Here is a 16,809-nt window from a genome sequence, read left to right on the forward strand (position 1 = left end):
CTGCCCCACCTAGGACCGCAAGGGTGGATAGGGCGCTCCCAGGCCGGGAGGAGCTGGGGATGCGGGGTCAGAATAGAGGCTCTGCCGCCTCCTGGTGGCTGCAGGAGGCGCGACGGGGGCCGTGCCCCAGAGACTCCGGTCGACCGGTCCTTATGCGCGCGCGCACATATGCATAGGCGCGTGCGTGCACGCTCTCACGCGGGCCGATCCGCGCACTCGCACATACCCACGTGCGCACCTACACACAGAGCTTCGGGTTCATTCACTCATCCTTTCTTTTGTGTTTTCATTCAACAAAGGCTGGCTGAGCGGTCGCTAGATGTCAGCACTGGGGACTCAACAGTGGCGGGTCAGGCTGCCCAGATACAGCGGAACAGACTGGCTGGGCCGGTGGGGCTTGGCCTCTGAAGAACTGACGTGGGAGACCAGGAATGGCGGGCGGGTGAAGGCATTCCAGGCAGAGGGCAAGGCCAGTGCCAAGGCCTGGAGCTGAGCAGGAGCCTTCGTGAGGGAGGAAGGGGCACACAAGCACCTAGAAATTCAGTGCCGTGCCAGGAAACGGTTAACGTTAAGGCAGTATAGCCTGTCCCAGACTGAAGGCTGACTTGGGGACAAGAAGACGGCCTCTCGCTGAACTGAGGACAGGAATGGTGAACCGCGGCAGTGGAGAGATGGACCCCAAGAGGATCTGTGCTTCCCACTGGGAACATGCCCCAATTTCCCCTGGAGAACTAAGGCGACCCAGCTCCCAGACTTCGAGGTGTGGGTAGGCTGACTTTCCCTGATATGATCCTCTTGGCCTGTGGCTGGCTGGAGGATGACCATGTGACTGAGCCCTTCCCAGCCAAGAAGAGCCAGCCCTAGGACTTCGGCTGGAGCTCGGCACCCCTTTGCTGAAAGCTGGTGGGAGCCACTGGGTCCTGACTTGTGCCCATGACGGGTGTGTGGAACTGAGACAGAAAACAGAGCTAAGGTGGACACAAGTACTTCAGGACAGTAACTGATCTCCTGGATCCAACTGTACCTGAAAGCCACAGATCTGCTTACATAAGCAAATTCCCTCCTGTTTCAGTCTGATGGACAAGGGTTTCTGCCCCAGCCCAGGCTTCAAGTATCACAAAGCCAGACTGGATCCTGACAAGGCCTTTCTAAAGCCACCTTATTCCCCCCAGAGCCTTCTCCAGCAGGCTGATACTTGTCCCCAAACCTGTTTCTCCACCTTACAAGCTGTTCAGCTTTGAGAAAGTTACTTCAGCTCTCTGAGCCTGTTCTCCCATCTGTGAGCTGGGGATAACATAACCACCTGAGATAATAATGTAACTCAAGGCCGGGCACAGTGCCTAGCATGTGCTCATTACTGTTGCCTCAGTGACAGTGGGCTGGGCTTGTGTCTGCTCTGCCCAGCATCCACCACAGGCCTGGTACCTCATCACAGCCCTCTGAGAGCCTCAGCATCCTCACATGGGAAAGGGCCTGTCACATACAGGGCCCTGTCAGGCCATCGGGCCCCTGCCCCCCTCATCAAGCTGCGCTGGCCCTGGCCCAGGAGCAAAGGGTCCTTCCAGAGGCCACAGACCTTCACTTGAGGAGTGCGGCTCACCACTGTGACACACAATCTCACACAACCTTTGTCCCACTTTTTTTTTAATTAAAACAGCAATCAGGTAACTGCCCCAACCCATCAGGAACAGGACCCAGAATGGGCAGTCCTTTCTTCAAAAAAATATATTTTCTTTTTTTCTTTCAAACAATACCAAAAGCAAATCCATAGCCCCTGTTGAGCCCATCCCAAGGGAGAGCGGGCTGGCAGCTCCCCTAGCAGCTCTCTGAACAGAGACCCATCCCCCAAACCCCAGCAGAGGAGAGAAAGCATATCTCAGCCTGCTGGTTCCCTAGAGGGTGGGAGAAAAGTGATTGGCTCCAAACCATGCAAGAAAAACCAGCCAAACCCACAAAGCAAAAGAAAAAATCAAAGAGGATAAATTTTAAAAAATGTGAAATGACACCCCTAGAGGTGGTAGGCGGGGCTGCTGACCCTGTGTGCCCTTAATGGCCGTTTGCCAGTGCTGGGGTGCAGGCTCGGGCAGCTCTGGCATCTCACTCATAGGGTGCTCAGGGGGATTCACGTGGCTCATCCCTCTATTCTATCCCCCCACACCAATGCCAGGACACAGGTGTGGCCACCCTGGGCTAAAGTGTGCAAAGTCCATTCAATCGTGAGATTAAAAAAATATACAACTTTGAGTGGCATCCAGGGCTGGGCCAAGGCAGTGGCCTGCACCGAGGCATGAGCTGCCTTCCCTGGGAGGGGCAGCAGCATCCGGCAGGGGGCATCCACGCCCCTCCAGGTCCAAAGCCTCGGATATGGAGACATAGGGTCCTTGGAACAACAGGGCAGAGGCACCGGTGGGGCCCACATGGGTCCGGCTGGGCGCCTCCAGTGGTCTGGTTCTTTGGCACTTGGACCAACAGCCCGTTGCCCTGTCAGGCAGGCGCAGCCCCCTACATTCCTCCAGATTCCTCCAGGAAGGCCCAAGGCCAGGGTGGCAGTAGCTTGCAGGTGACGGCAAGCACTGCCCCAGCAGAGGGGGCTTGGGGCCCTGGAGGCCAGAGTGGGAGTCAGGGCCCCACCCCTACAAGTCCTCCCCAAGGACCTCCTTCACAAAGGCAGCAATGTCCGTCTTCTTGGTTTTGTGCAAGGTGAAGAAAGGGTGCTCCTGGTGGGGACAGAAGGCAGTCACCTTGGATGGGCTGACACTGGGGTTGAGGTGCCCTGCCTCTCCAATCCAACCCCAGCCCCTGCGTGCTTCTCCTGCCCAGGACTCCCTTCTGCCTGGCAAACTCATACTTACCCTTCTCCACCTTTAGGAAGCCCTCCTAACTAGAGAGTGTTGGTGGCTTCCTTCTTGGCCTTCTTGCAGCCATCCTCCAGCCACACTGAACTCACCTTTCCCCACACATGCCAGGCCTCTGCCCATGCTGGGCATCCCACCTGGAATGTCCTCTCCATCTGCAGGTGAACACTCACTCATCCTTTCAGGTAAATGTCACCTCCCTGTGAAGCTTTCACTGATGCCTTCAAATAAAATGGCCACATCCCTCCCCCTGCACCATGTGTCACAGCACTGCCTGTGAGCCCCTCCATAGGGCCTGGCATGGGAGAGGGAGGAGACAGCTGGGGTGTGCATGAGTGCAGGAGTGACAGTGCCTTACTCATTAAGGTGGGGCAAGCCAGAGGGGCTCTCCACCTCCATGTGTGGGAAGCAAACTCTCCCCACCCAGCACTGCTCCCACCCACACTCACCATCAGTTCCAGGTAGCTCATGCGCTCCGCAGGGTTTTTCCTCAGGCTAGGAATAAACAAGGGCAAGCTGACACCAGGTTGGCATGAAAGAGTGGAGTCTGGCCCCTCCAACCTAGCCAAACCCCTGGCTGGGTAGCAAGAGGGAAATGTGTGCTCCTGGGGCCCAGGAAAGAAGGGGTGGGACTGTTCTGGGGGCATTCCCAAGGAAGGAGTGGGATCCATGGGTGCAAACTACAGAGACTTGGACCTAGTTTCTTTCTCTTTGGATGTTAGCTTTCTTGTCTGTATAATGATCTGGGGAATTTCCCATGATCCCAATACCAAAATGACACTGAAATGCTACAGCCAACAATCGTACACTTGGTATCCTTAATTGGGAGGGGAAATTCCTCCTCAGGAGAAAAGAGGTCCCTATTAAAAGGGGTCAAGGTGACCAATAACTCTGTTTGCCAGGCTCATTTGCTTTTAGTGTTTCTTATTTTCTAATGAAAGAAATAAAGGCTACAAATTTTCCTCTGAGTATCTCTTTGCCCATAACACATAGATGTTGGTATGTTATGTTTGAGAAAGTTACTTCAGCTCTCTGAGCCTGTTCTCCCATCTGTGAGCTGGGGATAACATAACCACCTGAGACAATAATGTAACTCAAGGCCGGGCACAGTGCCTATAGCATATGCTCATCACTGTGCCTCAGTGACAGTGGGCTGGGCTTGTGTCTGCTCTGCCCAGCATCCATCACAGGCCTGGTACCTCATCACAGCCCTCTGAGAGCCTTAGCATCCTCACATGGGAAAGGGCCTGGCACATACAGGGCCCTGTCAGGCCATCGGGCCCCTGCTCGCCTCATCAAGCTGCGCTGGCCCTTTCACTTCTGAACAGCTTGTAATTTTATTTTTCAAATCTCTTTTGTAACCCAAGAGTGAATTAGAATTTATTTGGAATTTCCATGTATCTTTTCCCTCTGTAGTTATGGAGTTTTTAATTATGTGCAGAGAATATGCCTATATGACTGCCTTTTTCCTTTTTCCCTATTTCCTATATACTCTCAAGCACACTTTTTATAAGCTCCCATGGGCATTCTTTAACTTGCTACAAAGTTCTAAACATCAAAAAAACAAAATTTGTTTATATTTTCAAGTCCTCCATATGCTGTTTGTTTTCTTTTTTGGTCTACCTGGTCTGTCCATTTCTAGGATTGTGTTAAAATCCCCCCGAGGACAATAGTCAAATATTTCCTTGTGCTATATTTCTGCCTTGAATATTTTTGATGCTATGTTGATTGGTGGTTTGTTTGCTAAAGAAAAAAGGGATGGACAGAGCTCAGAGAGGAGTTGAGATCTGCCCAGAGCAAGGAGGGGTGCTCCTGAAGTTTGGGGAGGCCCAAAGGCCATGGCAGGGCTGGAGACTCACCACTGTGCAGTGAAGTCCACAAACTCAGGAGAGAAACGGTCAGCTGGGAGCTGGGGGGACGGTTCCTCCACCACCTGCTTCAGCTGCTGGAACGGGGTACCCCAGGACTCATAAGGAAACCGCAGAATGGCCATCTCGATCTGCAGCAGGGACAGTGGCACCAGGTCAGCTGTACACACACTCTGCACCTGGGAGCAGGGCATTTCGGGAACCTGCCTGTCCTGGCTTCAAGCTCAGAACTGGGCCACAAGGCAGGTCGAGGAGCCCGCTCATGACATTAGACCAAAGAGGAAAGCCAAGGGGACACCAGTAGTTGGTTCCTCTGACCTGGACAGTAGAGACTACAGCTCATGGAGTAATCCAGCCCTGGGCTGTGACTGGTTGCTGAGTTTTCAAACAATTTGAATTCTCATTACCTTCCTTAAAAACCCAGGTTCCAGCTAATCTGGTAAAATCAGAGGAGCCGGCAATAGTGGGCCACCCGTCTGAAGGCAGCAGCTGGCAATGGCTTCCCTGTTCACACAGGCCACTTCCCTCTCTAATGTCTCCACAATGTCTTAAGCATCTGTTGCCATTTATTTGGGCAGCTGTTACCACAGGAGGGCCAGATGGGAAATGAAATGATGCTCATGCACTCATCTCTCCCCAAGGCTGTACAAGGAATGCTAAACCTGAGACCCACATCTGACTACCTTCTTCACTCTGTGATAGCCCACCACACTCCGTCCAGGACTGAAATGTGCAGCCCCTCCTTCTCCACAGAGCCCCCAGCACCCACCTACCAGTGTCCTGTAAGGCCCACCTTCAGTGTCACCTCCTCAGGGAAGCCTTCACCTCCCTGACCCCTCAGACAAACGGTGACTATAGCAGTCCACTGGACCTGAGCCTCCCTGTGGGTGACGTTGAGGCTGGATGTCCTCTGCACCCATGCCAAGCACCTAGCTCCATGCCTTGCCTGCAGTTGGCAGGAAGTCATTCGTGGAAAACACTGGCTAGCTTACAACTCTGGGTTCCAATTTTGACTGCTGAGATGAAAAAAATTAATCAGGTCAGTGCAGGTCCCTGCCTGGAATAGCACAGAGGCACTAGCAGGCCACAATCACCACGATGGACAGAAGAGGCTTCAGCTCAAACAAGTACATCATGTCGGCAGCCGGCACTGGAACAGGTCACTGATGATCGTGCTAAGAAAGGTACCTCCCATTAGGCTAACGGCCCCTTCCCAGCCAAGACACACACACCCCGGCGCAGATGGACAGTACACAGTGCAGTGCATGTGGGGGTGATCCTGTGGGTCTGTAGTCTCACAGGACAAATTCAGGGTGCTTTTTCCTAGAATTTTCACTGATTCCAACAAGCATAAGTGAGGACCCTGTGGGAGCTACCAAAGAAGGACCCTGCAGCTAACCGAAGTTTATAATTAGGAGGACAGAAAAATGTCCAAACCCTTGACCTAACAATCAGTCCCTTTCCTGGTAATTTCTTCTAAAAAGCCCAAAAAACAAAAGACAAAAACAGCATCTGGGCACAAAGATGCACAGCAAGTCTCATCTGTCCGAGGAAATACCGAGCAGCAGCCTAAGCAGGCAGCGCCTCCCTGGTGCCCGTGGCCAGTGCAAGGCTTCCCCACCCCCACCACCTGCTGAGAGGAAGTGTAGGGAGGCTTCCAGTGTGTAAAGCCTTCTTGGACCTTTCAGCCCAGCACAGTCCTGAGCAGCCCCAACCCCAGCCAGAGCCAGGTGGAGTGGAAGAACAACCTAGCTGAGTCCAGCCCAACTGCAGAAACATGAGAAACAATAAACCCTGGTTGCTTTATGTCACTAGGCTCTGGAGTGGTTTCTTATGCATTTGGTAACTGAAATATGCACTTGTTCAAGGCCCATCAGAAGGTCACGTAGATGTGGCAGATGCCCAATAAGATGACATGTAGACAGAACGCAGGGAAGGATGGAGGGAGGGGAGCAGGGGTGTATGTGTGAAGCAGCCATGAGTGGGGTATCTAGCACCTGACCTGTTCTCTGCAGTCTATAAACACAGGCACACATAGTGATAATGTGCGTTTGCTTCCAGACCACAGCAATAAAGCAAGCACCAAATTAAAGCAAGACAAATTGATTTTCTGGCTTCCCGGTACAGACAAGTTATGTTTACACCATCCTGCAGTACATTAAGTATGCAATAGCATTATTTATTTTAAAATGTACATACCTTAAAAAAATGTACATACCTTAATTAAAAATATTTTATTGCTAAAAAATGCTACCCATCACCTGAGCTTTCAGTGAGTCATCACCTTTTTGCTGGTGGAAGGTCTTACCTCCATGTTGGCGGCTGCTGACTGATCAGGGTGGTGGTGCTGAAGGCTGGGGTGGCTGGGGCCATTCTTCAAGTAAGACAATGAGTTTGCCACATCGACTGACTCTACCTTTCAAGAACGATTTGTCTACAGCACTTGATGCTATTTTATAGCATTTTACCCATATAACTTCTTTCAAAATTGGCATCAGTCTTCTCATACTCTGCTTCTGCTTTTCAACTAAGTTTATGTAATCTTATAAATCCTTAGTTGGTGTTTTAACAATCTTCACAGCATCTTCACAGGAAGTAGATTCCATCTAGGAAACCACTCTCCTTGTCCCTAAGAAGCAGCTCCTCATCCATTAAACTTTTATCACAAGATGGAAGCAATTCAGTCCCATCTTCAGGCTCCACTTCTAATGCTAGTTCCCGTGCTGTTTCCCCCACATCTGCAGTGACTTCCTCCCCTGAAGCCTTGAACCCCTCAAAGTCACCTATAAGGGTTGGAATCATCCTTTTCCAAACTCCTGTTAATCTTGATATTTTTTACCTCTCCCCCATGAAATCACAAATGTCCTTAATGGCATCGAGAATGGTGAATCCTTTCCAGAAGGTTTTCAATTTACTTTTCCCAGATCCATCAGAGGAATCACTGTCAATGGCAGCTATGGCCTTATGAAATGTATTTCTTAAGTAGTAAGTTTTGAAAATTGAAATGACTCCTTGATCCACAGGCTGCAGAATAGAAGCTGTGTCAGCAGGCATGACAACATTCATCTCGTTGTCCATCTCCACCACAGCTCTTGGGTGGCCAGGTTCATTGTCAGTGAGCAGTAATATTTTGAAAGAAACCTTTTTTTTCTGAGCAGTTGGTCTCAACAGTGGGCTTGAAATATTTATTTAATAAACTATGCTTTAAAGAGATGTCCTGTCATCCAGGCTTTGTTCCATTTATAGAGCACAGGCAGAGTAGATTTAGCCTCATTCTTAAGGGCCCTGAGATTTTTGGAATGGTCCATGAACACTGGCTTCATCTTAGAGCCACCCACTGCATTAGCCCCTCCAAGAGGGTCAGCCTGTCCTTCGCAGCTTTGAAGCCAGGCATGGACTTCTCTCTAGCTATGGAAGTCCTAGCTGGCATCTTCTTCCAGCAGACACTGTTTCATCTAGAGTGAAAACTGGTTCTTTAGTGTAGCCACCTTCATTATCTGAGCTGGATCTTCTGCGTGACTTCCTGCAGCACCTACACAGCACTGCTGCCTCACCTGTGCTTTTACGTTACAGAGGCGGCTTCCTTCCTTAAGACTCTGGAACCAAACTGCCAGCTTCAGACTTTCTTCCTGCAGCTTCCTTACCTCCCGCAGTCTTCTGAGAACTGAAGAGAGTCAGGGCCTTGCTCTGGACAAGGCTTTGGCTTAAGGGACAGTTGTGGCTGGTCTGATCATCTATCCCGACCACTAAAACTTCCTCCATACTGGCAGTAAGGCTGCCTCGCTTTCTTATCATTCCCTTGTTCACTGGAGGAGCACCTTTAATTTTGCTCAAGAACTTTTCCTTTGCATCACAACTTGTTGACTATATGGAGCAAGAGGCCTGGTTTTCAGCCTCTCTCAGCTTTCAGCGCACCTTCCTCACCAAGCTGAGTCATTCCTAGCACTGATGCAAGACGTGCGCTGCCTCCTTTCACTTGAACACTTAAGAGGCCACTGGAGGGCCATTAACCTATAATACTGTTGCATCTCAGGGAACAGGGAGGCCGGCAGAGAGGAGAGAGATGGGGAACAGCCAGTCCATGGAGCAGTCAGAACACACACACTCATCAAGTAAGTTTGCTGTCTTATATGGGTGCAGTTTGGGGCACCCCAAAACAGTTACAATGGTGACATCAAAGATCACTGATCACAGACACCATAACAAACGTAATAATTAGAGAAGTTTGAAATACCATGAGAATTCCTAAATGTGACACAGAGACATGTAGCGAATAAACGCTGTTGGAAAAATGGCACCGATAGACTTAATGGACACAAGGTCGTCAATCCATGAAGTGTGATAAAATGAGGTCTGACTGTGTGACAAGAACTTGTCCTTAGTCTTTTTTAACTCAGGAGTTACTCTTACCTGCGAGGACAGTGTCCACCTTCAGGCTTTAAGTGTCCCTCTATGCTTCAGGAGTGAAGCTGAAAAATGATGTGTCCATGGTATTAAGGAGAACTGAAGGTGTCCTGCAACACCATGTCTCCAACAGAGTGATCTGATTTTGATCCTTTCCCTGTCATTGTGCACAACACAGACTATAAAGTCGTCACACAGTGTGACAAGGATCACAGGTACAGCAGTATACTAGATCCCTGAGCAATACTGGTTTGAACTGCAAGGGTCTCCTTATATATGGATTTTTTTCAATAAATACATAGTATCTGTAATTGGATGTGAGGCAACAGATACCATGGGTGGAAAAGGAAAAAAGTCGTGCACAGTGGCCCATACAGGGACCAAACCCACCACTTCAGCTTGTTAGCCCCTCTCCCTGACCGAGCGGACCAGCCCCTCAGGTCAGAGCGCAGAGGGCAGCTGGCAGGCGGAGGCCCCTGCGAAGAGGCCCTCTCAGCTCAGCCTGGCTCCCGGCAGGCAGGCATTCCCCAGCCGAGGCCAGTGGGGCCACTTGCTCACCTTCCACTTGCTTTCCGCCTTCTGCTGGACCCTCGGCCCTCCCCTTCTTTTCTACTTTTCTACTAATTGTGGCATTTAAAGTTAGCTGACCTACATACAGTAAGCTCTTGGTAGATAAGTTTTGGGGGGCGTCAGAAGTTATTCTTGGATTTGCAGCTACAGGGGGGGTGCCCCTGATCCCACAATGTCTACTTACCAGTAAAATCCAAAACACCTATGCTGACCCCAAACTCCCACCCGACACGCACTGCTCAGACCTCCCCTACACAGTGGGCACGCCCTCCCCTCGGGGCCTCTCCCGGACCCTGCCTGCGGTCCTGTCAGCCCTGCCTTCCTCAAAGTCATGCCACTCGGCCCCTGCCACCCGCTTCCCCATCCTGTTCTACTCCTCCCCGCACTCTCTCTCAACGTACATTTCACTGACTGATCGTGAATGACTGTACCCACCCCTACCCCCAGGAGACAGGGAGCCGGGGGCTGCATGGGGGACAAACCCACACCTCGGACGCTTCCACTGGCTGGGATGAAAGGCCGGGCCCCGGCCACACAGTCCCGCCGACCAGCTGGGTGCCATGCTGGCCCTGCTCTCCATGCATACAGGCCTCGCACACAGCTTCCCAGTGCCGGTGGGGCAATTCCCACCCTCACCCTCTCCTGCCCCTCCAGCCCACGCCCCACTAGGGGGCCAGGGTCGCTTTCTAAATAAATAAGTAAACTTCAACCCACCCGCAAGCTGAGCCCTGTCCCAGGCAGGGGTGGGCTTCCAAGGTCCACCGGCCCGGCCGTACCCTCAGGGCTCGGCCCAGGGCACGGTGCCAGCTGCCACCTGCCCAAGCCCCACTGGATTCCCCTGCAGGGCCCGGCCACCCTGGCCCGCCACACCCAAGGGAATGCACCAGGACCCAAACCACACACATCTTGCTGTGAAAAAAAAATTTTTTTAAGATTTTTACCATTTTGCTTTCGAAACTATTTGTGTACCAGAAACTCACTTAATTTGGTACTGGCTATGATTTCTTGACAAGCACTCGTGAGCTCTGGGCAAGTCCGCCTGACAAGTTCTCACAAAACATGGAGGCCGTTTGCGACAGGCACACCTCGCCAGCAGGGAGGCACATAATGTCACCTGTAGGTGTTCCCTTAAATACATCGTCATGTCTGACGGCACATTCTCTTCTCGGGTTGTGAAGCTGACACTTTTTTCCAGGGCCTAAGCTCTCTGGCCAGCCCTTGGAAAGCTCACAGATGCGGCCCAGCCCCGCCAGCCATAGAGCCCCACGGCCCTCCCCACAGGGCTAGAGCCCCACGGCCCTACCCCCAGGGCTGGAGCTTTGCGGCCTACCTGCCAGGGCTGAAGTCTCACTGCTCTCCACCCCAGGGCTAGAGCCCCATGGCCCTCCCCCAGGGCTAGAGCCTCACTGCCCCTGCCCCCCACCCCAGGGCTAGAGCCCTATGACACTCCCCCCAAGGGCTAGAGCCCCATGGCCCTCCCCCAGGGCTGGAGCCCCATGGCCCACCCCCCAGGGCTAGAGCCTCACTGCCCCCCACCCCAGGGCTAGAGCCCTATGACACTCCCCCCAAGGGCTAGAGCCCCACGGCCCACCCCCCCAGGGCTAGAGTCCCATGGCCCGCCCCCCAGGGCTAGTGCCTCAATGCCCCCCACCCCAGGGCTAGAGCCCCACGGCCCGCCTCCCAGGGCTAGAGCCCCTATGGCCCACCCCCCAGGGCCAGAGACCTGCCCCTCCCAGGGCTAGAGCCCCGCTTCCCACCTGCCCCGCCTAGAGCCCCACAGCGCGCACCATGGTGATGCCCAGGCTCCAGACATCCGACTTGACATTGTAGCCCTTCTGGTTCAGCTCCGGGTTGATTCTCTCGGGCTGTAAGATGGGTCGAGGAGGCATGAGCACCATGCCAAGCTGAAGGGCAGGGCAGGAACCGGGCAGAGCTCCCTCAGCTGGGTTGTGCCCTCCCCGCCCCAGACTGAGGGGCCAGAGCTCACCCTGTCCCACCTCCTCACAGGAGGTGGAAACCGAGGCCAGTGCGGGCCCGGGTCTTGGTGGTGAAGGCCCAAAGCCTGCCTTGCAGGGCGGCACCACCTGGGGCAGGAGGGGCCCCTTCAGGACAATGAGGGCGAGGCAGCACCAGCACAGACCCCATGAGTCACTGCCATGGTGTCCGAGAAACCTAGGCGAATAGACACTCTGGGGCACAGTAAATAACAGGAATAAAGAGGGGCTGTTCAGCAGGCTGGGCACAGGCCACAGGAAATTCAAGGTGTCAGGGAGTTCTGGTCCCTGACAGTTAACTCCTGGGCACACCCTCTCCTGAACCCCAGCTGTGGCCCCAGACCCAGGGTGGCACGGGAACCACTCACGGCCATGTAAGGCTTGCAGCCAGCATCCATCGTCTTGGCCACAGAATCCACCAAGTAGCCACTGATCCCAAAGTCGCACATCTTCACGTGGCCCTCCTTGTTGATGAGGACGTTGGATGGCTTCACATCTGCCAGGGACAGGACATGCCTTTTTCAGCTTCAGGCTGTGGAGCTCCGGCCAGAAGCCGATGAGCTCTTCCCACACCCTAACCTCCCGGGGCCCAGGGGGCAGAGGAGGGTCCAAGGCTCCAAGAGGTGCTGCCCAGCCAAGGCCATACAGCTGGTGTCAGCAGAGCCAGGACATGCCCAGCCACTGGCCATGAGTGGGGAAGGAAGTCGGGACTCCAAGTGCTTCTCCTGGAACCACGTCTTCGTGCCCACCATCTCTGGACACAAGGTCAAAGCAGGAGGCTTGTCCCAGTTTGCAGCCTCATGGCCAGAACTTAGCCTCAGTTTCCCTCCAGCTCTGGGGCCCTGCTGGGCTCGGAGTGGGGAAGGGGACATCACTGACAGGGTGAGAACCCAGAAACCACCCAGTGTTCACACTGAGAAATTGGGGAGTTCAGGCAGGAAGTGCAGGGCAGCAGCTAAAAGACAGGAGGCTGGTCTGCACAGGAATGTGGAGCCAACCCCAATGCTCAGGATTAATAAACAGCAGCTGCAGGGTACATGGCAGGGAACCTTCTAGCAGAGAAACACACAACACACATCCCACGTGCTTTCCACAGGATGTGCGAAAGGACAGAGGTGCACAGAAAGATGACCAGTAGGTCCCACGCTGAACCTTCAACAGCAGCGAGCTAGGGGCACCAGCTGAGATGGCCACTGATTGGTCAAAGGGAAATCAGTCTAGTTAACCTGCAAAATGCAGTTCATCTGAGTAAGTGGACTGCTTGGCAGGAAAGGGAAGGAACCACCTCACATACGACCAGGCAAACCTCGGAAACATGAGGTCAAGTGGAGGAGGCTGGACAGAGGGACATGCCCTATGAATCCACTTATACAATGTTAGAGAACAAGTAAAGCTGATCTATGAGGGGAAAGCCAGACAAGGGCATCAGGACAGGGAATAACCAGGAAGGGCCAAGAGAACTTTCTGGGCTGGGGTGAAGTTGGAAACACCCTCCATCTTGACTGGGTGGAGGCTACACGGTTGTAAACTAAACTGATTCCCAGGACAGTAACTACAAATCTGAGCATTTCTCAATCTATAGATGAGACGCCAAGACTAAGTCCACCTTCCCAGAACAAAGGTCCATCCTGTCCTTGTCCAAGGGGTGTAAGGTGCCAGTCTGGGGCAGGGGGGCAAGGAAATTCGAGTGAAGAAACGGAAAGTGGCCTAGACAGGGAAGCAGGCTCAACGCTCACCCCAGTGGGCACATCACCACCTACTGACTCCCCCAGCCTTCGCTGGCTCCTCCTGAAAAAAGGAAAGGCCTAGGCAGGACCCGGTGAGACTGTGTGGCAGCCCGGGGCCTGCACGGGCCAGCGCACTGACCTCTGTGGATCACGGACAGCTTGCTGTGCAGGTGCTCCAGGGCCCTCACGATCTGGCATCAGGATGGGGGTGAGGGGAAGAGACCAGTGTGACTCCCAGTTGCACCAATAACAACAAAGCAGGAAGACCCCAACCTGTGTTCACCTGTCTCCTCCCGTGCACACACCTCAGCCCCTCAGGACCCCAGGCACCTGCCTATATTCTGCCATTCACTCCAGTGTCCCGGCAATCTTCAGCAAAGACATACCCAGCCCCCTGCTTTTGTCCCACCCACCCCAGGGGGCCAGGGTTCCAAGCCTTTGTCCTGGATTTGCGCCCCCCCCAGGGGGCTGTCAGCACCCCCACCTGGTTCTTGGGTAGAACCCAGCCCTTCTGCAGCCTCCCTGGCTCCTCCCCCTTCCCTCAGTAGAACCACCAGCCTATATGCTTGAGCCATTGCCCTCAGGGAGACACGGTGGGGAGCCTGGCCAATTACATCCAAGTTTCTGACTTAATACCCAGGCATGGGCATGTTTAAACACTCCCAGGCGTAGTCAGAATTGAGAACCACAGGTCCTCAATATACAGCAGGTGTTACTGAAGCCATTTTCTTTTTTGCTTTGGCTGCCAGGATGCTCCAGCCCAGAGTTGCTGCCCTCCTCTAGGAATGTCCAACATCAAAAAACACACAATTTATATGCTAACCTTTCCCCCTACTTAGCTTGTACCTCTCAAAGCTGCCAATATGCTAACCTTTCCCCCTACTTAGCTTGTACCTCTCAAAGCTGCCACAGGGCTAAGCATGAGGAAATTGTAAATGCTAAGCCCTCTTTCTAAAATGGTCTAGGAAGCTCTGAAGGTCTAGAAACCCGGGACCTGCCAAATCTGTGTGGCTCCAGGAGACCCAGGCTCCGGAGTTTCCTCAGCAAGAAGGCTCTGGTCCACAATTGGGGAGCTAGGCCTCTGGGGGGCAGTCATTCAGGTTCTGGGCTACACTGGAGACCCAGCTCTGCACAAGATACCACCATCGAGCTGGGCTTTGTGCCTGCTGTGGCAGGGCTGGGGCCTCTGGCTAGGTGCCTGGAACCCCCAAACCCCATCTAGGCCTGGGGCCACTTACAGACACAGCAATCTCCCCCAAGATGTCTTCTGGAATTGTCATGTTTTTATCGAGCACCTTCCGGTAGAACTTGTCCAGCGATGTGTCCATTAGCTCCATGCAGATCCACACATCTCCCTGGGGGTGGACATCCAGAGGTCAGCCTGGGCCCACCCAGGGCCGTACCTGTGCCTAAACAGCCTGCCCCCCACCTCACTAGCACCAGCCGGGCCTCCCTGCAGACTTACTGACCAACCCCCTACCTCAGGGACATACCAAGCTCCCAGCTCCTCCCACTCTGCCCCCCAATCTCTCAGCTTCACCTGCTTCACTTCTCCCCAGCTTGCCTGCATTGCTATGTCTACATGCCAGCCTCCCCCAGCTCTGTCACCTCTGGTTGTCCCCATCTGATCCCTAATTCCATGGTGTTCTCAGGGAGAAGTAATTAAAACACACTTCCAACCGTGCCCTTCCATGAGGGCTTCCTCAGCTTCATGGCCCAGCCTGCACACCCCTCCTACCACAGCCCCCACAGCCCCCACACATCTCAGATCTGACCTGGGCAGAGGGCTCCCCACTCCACCCACCATGCCTGCCTCCCTGGCTCCCACTCGGTGCCCCAGAAGACTCCTGGGGACTCCAGCTCAGCCTGATGCGAAGCCTCCTTGGGGTGCCCACAGGTCCTTAGGCCTCCCTGCCAGCTCTGAGCAGGGTGTGGGGAGGCCCAGGTGTGCGTCTGTCCTTGCAGTGTCAAGGGGACAGACAGCCTCAGCCTGGCATGCAGCAGCGGCTTAGCCAGTCAAACATGTGGACCCCATGCTGGCCCATTGTACCCAGCAAGCCCAGGACCCTGTAGGTGCCTGGGGAGCCAGGCAACAAACAGGAAACCTGACCTCACTCTGAGCTCCAGGCGACAAACCACCATTGCAAACCCAGTGCATTCACCCAGGTGCCTGGCCTACATCTGCACACACCAGCCCTTCCCAGCAGGAGCCCAGCTTCCATACTCCCTGGCATCGCCTGATTCCTCGCTGACCCCACATTCTGTCCTTCTTGCAGACGCAGAATCAGAACCTCACAGACCTTCTGGCTGCCCCTGCTCTTGGAGCCCCATTCTGCCAGCCTAGGTGCTGGTGAGGCAGGTGTCCACATAGGCAGACCCTTGCAGGGCCCTGAGTGCCAATCTGGGCCATATTTTATTGTCCTGACAGCCTGTGAGGTGGGTACAATTACTGGCCTCATTTCACATGTGAGGAAACTGAGACAGGAGATGGGAGCCAGGCAGTCTGGCTCCAGGGCCTGAGCTCTCAAGAGCCCTTGTCTTGTCTTGGGGCAGGAGGGACCTGTTTGGTTCCCTCCCACACCCCCCACCTGGCACACAGGGCACTCAGCAATGCCCGGGGGTCAGAATGCACAAGAGTGGGCTGCAGGCTCAACAGAGGAGACAGGTGCACAGACCAGGGGTGGCCTGAGCTCCAGCACCCGCCTCCCACTCCCCCACAGGCCACACCTCTCTGAAGAGGGCCCCGTAGAAGGTGACAGTATAGAAACAGTCCACCGTGCGCATGTTGACGTCCAAATCCATGAGCAGACGCTTCTGCTCCTGTGAGTTCACGGTGGCCCGGATCCGCTGCAGGGGAGAGGACTATGGTTCAGTGGCTGCAGCACCCGGCCACACCCTTCCATGAGAGCCAGGAGCTCTGGGGGGCACCCACAGGAAGGCTCAGCCCCCATGTGTCTTTTGCACAGCCCCCCGGCAGGGCCCAGCTCTGAGCTTGGCAGGGTGGGGTCCTTACCTTAACGGCCATGATGGTGCCACTCTGGGCATGCCGCACCTTCTCCACCACCCCATAGGCTCCACGGCCCAGCTCCGAGATGGTGACCAGGTCATCAGCCTCCACCTCAAAGTTCTTGGAAGACAGAAAAGACAGACAGTTGGTAGCTGCAAGTCAGGAGCAAGCCTCACACCTCACCCAGGGGAGACAGGTGAGGCAGCGGGAGAGCACAGCCAGTCAGTGAAATATGGGCTCAAGTCATGCACCAGTCACTTCCTGCTGTGTGACCTAGGGCAAGTCACCTAACCTCTCTAGGCCTCACACCACCCTCTATAAAACAGGCACATCACCAACATCCCAGGGCTGTCACAGGTGTAGATCACATGGCCTGTGAAATGC

General features: G+C 54.1%; 1 protein-coding gene across 2 annotated transcripts in view; it reads right to left on the reverse strand.

Annotated features, from left to right (window-relative positions):
* MAP2K3 (mitogen-activated protein kinase kinase 3) overlaps positions 1–16,809 on the reverse strand; it is a 75,377-nt gene that overhangs the window by 42,732 nt on the left and 15,836 nt on the right. Inside the window, exons 4-12 of one of the 2 annotated variants that reach the window (XM_017653319.3) lie at positions 16,432–16,545; positions 16,146–16,265; positions 14,657–14,773; positions 13,558–13,609; positions 12,060–12,187; positions 11,485–11,562; positions 4,715–4,854; positions 3,305–3,350; positions 1,628–2,717 (exon numbers count right to left, since the gene is read on the reverse strand). In XM_017653319.3, coding sequence (XP_017508808.1) covers positions 2,634–2,717; positions 3,305–3,350; positions 4,715–4,854; positions 11,485–11,562; positions 12,060–12,187; positions 13,558–13,609; positions 14,657–14,773; positions 16,146–16,265; positions 16,432–16,545 — 879 coding nt within the window. In that variant the 3' untranslated portion in view covers positions 1,628–2,633. Of the gene's footprint in view, positions 1–1,627; positions 2,718–3,304; positions 3,351–4,714; positions 4,855–11,484; positions 11,563–12,059; positions 12,188–13,557; positions 13,610–14,656; positions 14,774–16,145; positions 16,266–16,431; positions 16,546–16,809 lie in introns of those variants that run through there. The other variant, XM_073234687.1, reaches the window with a different exon arrangement.

The sequence above is a fragment of the Manis javanica genome, chromosome 4 (assembly GCF_040802235.1).
Source record: "Manis javanica isolate MJ-LG chromosome 4, MJ_LKY, whole genome shotgun sequence".
Lineage (NCBI taxonomy): Eukaryota > Metazoa > Chordata > Mammalia > Pholidota > Manidae > Manis > Manis javanica.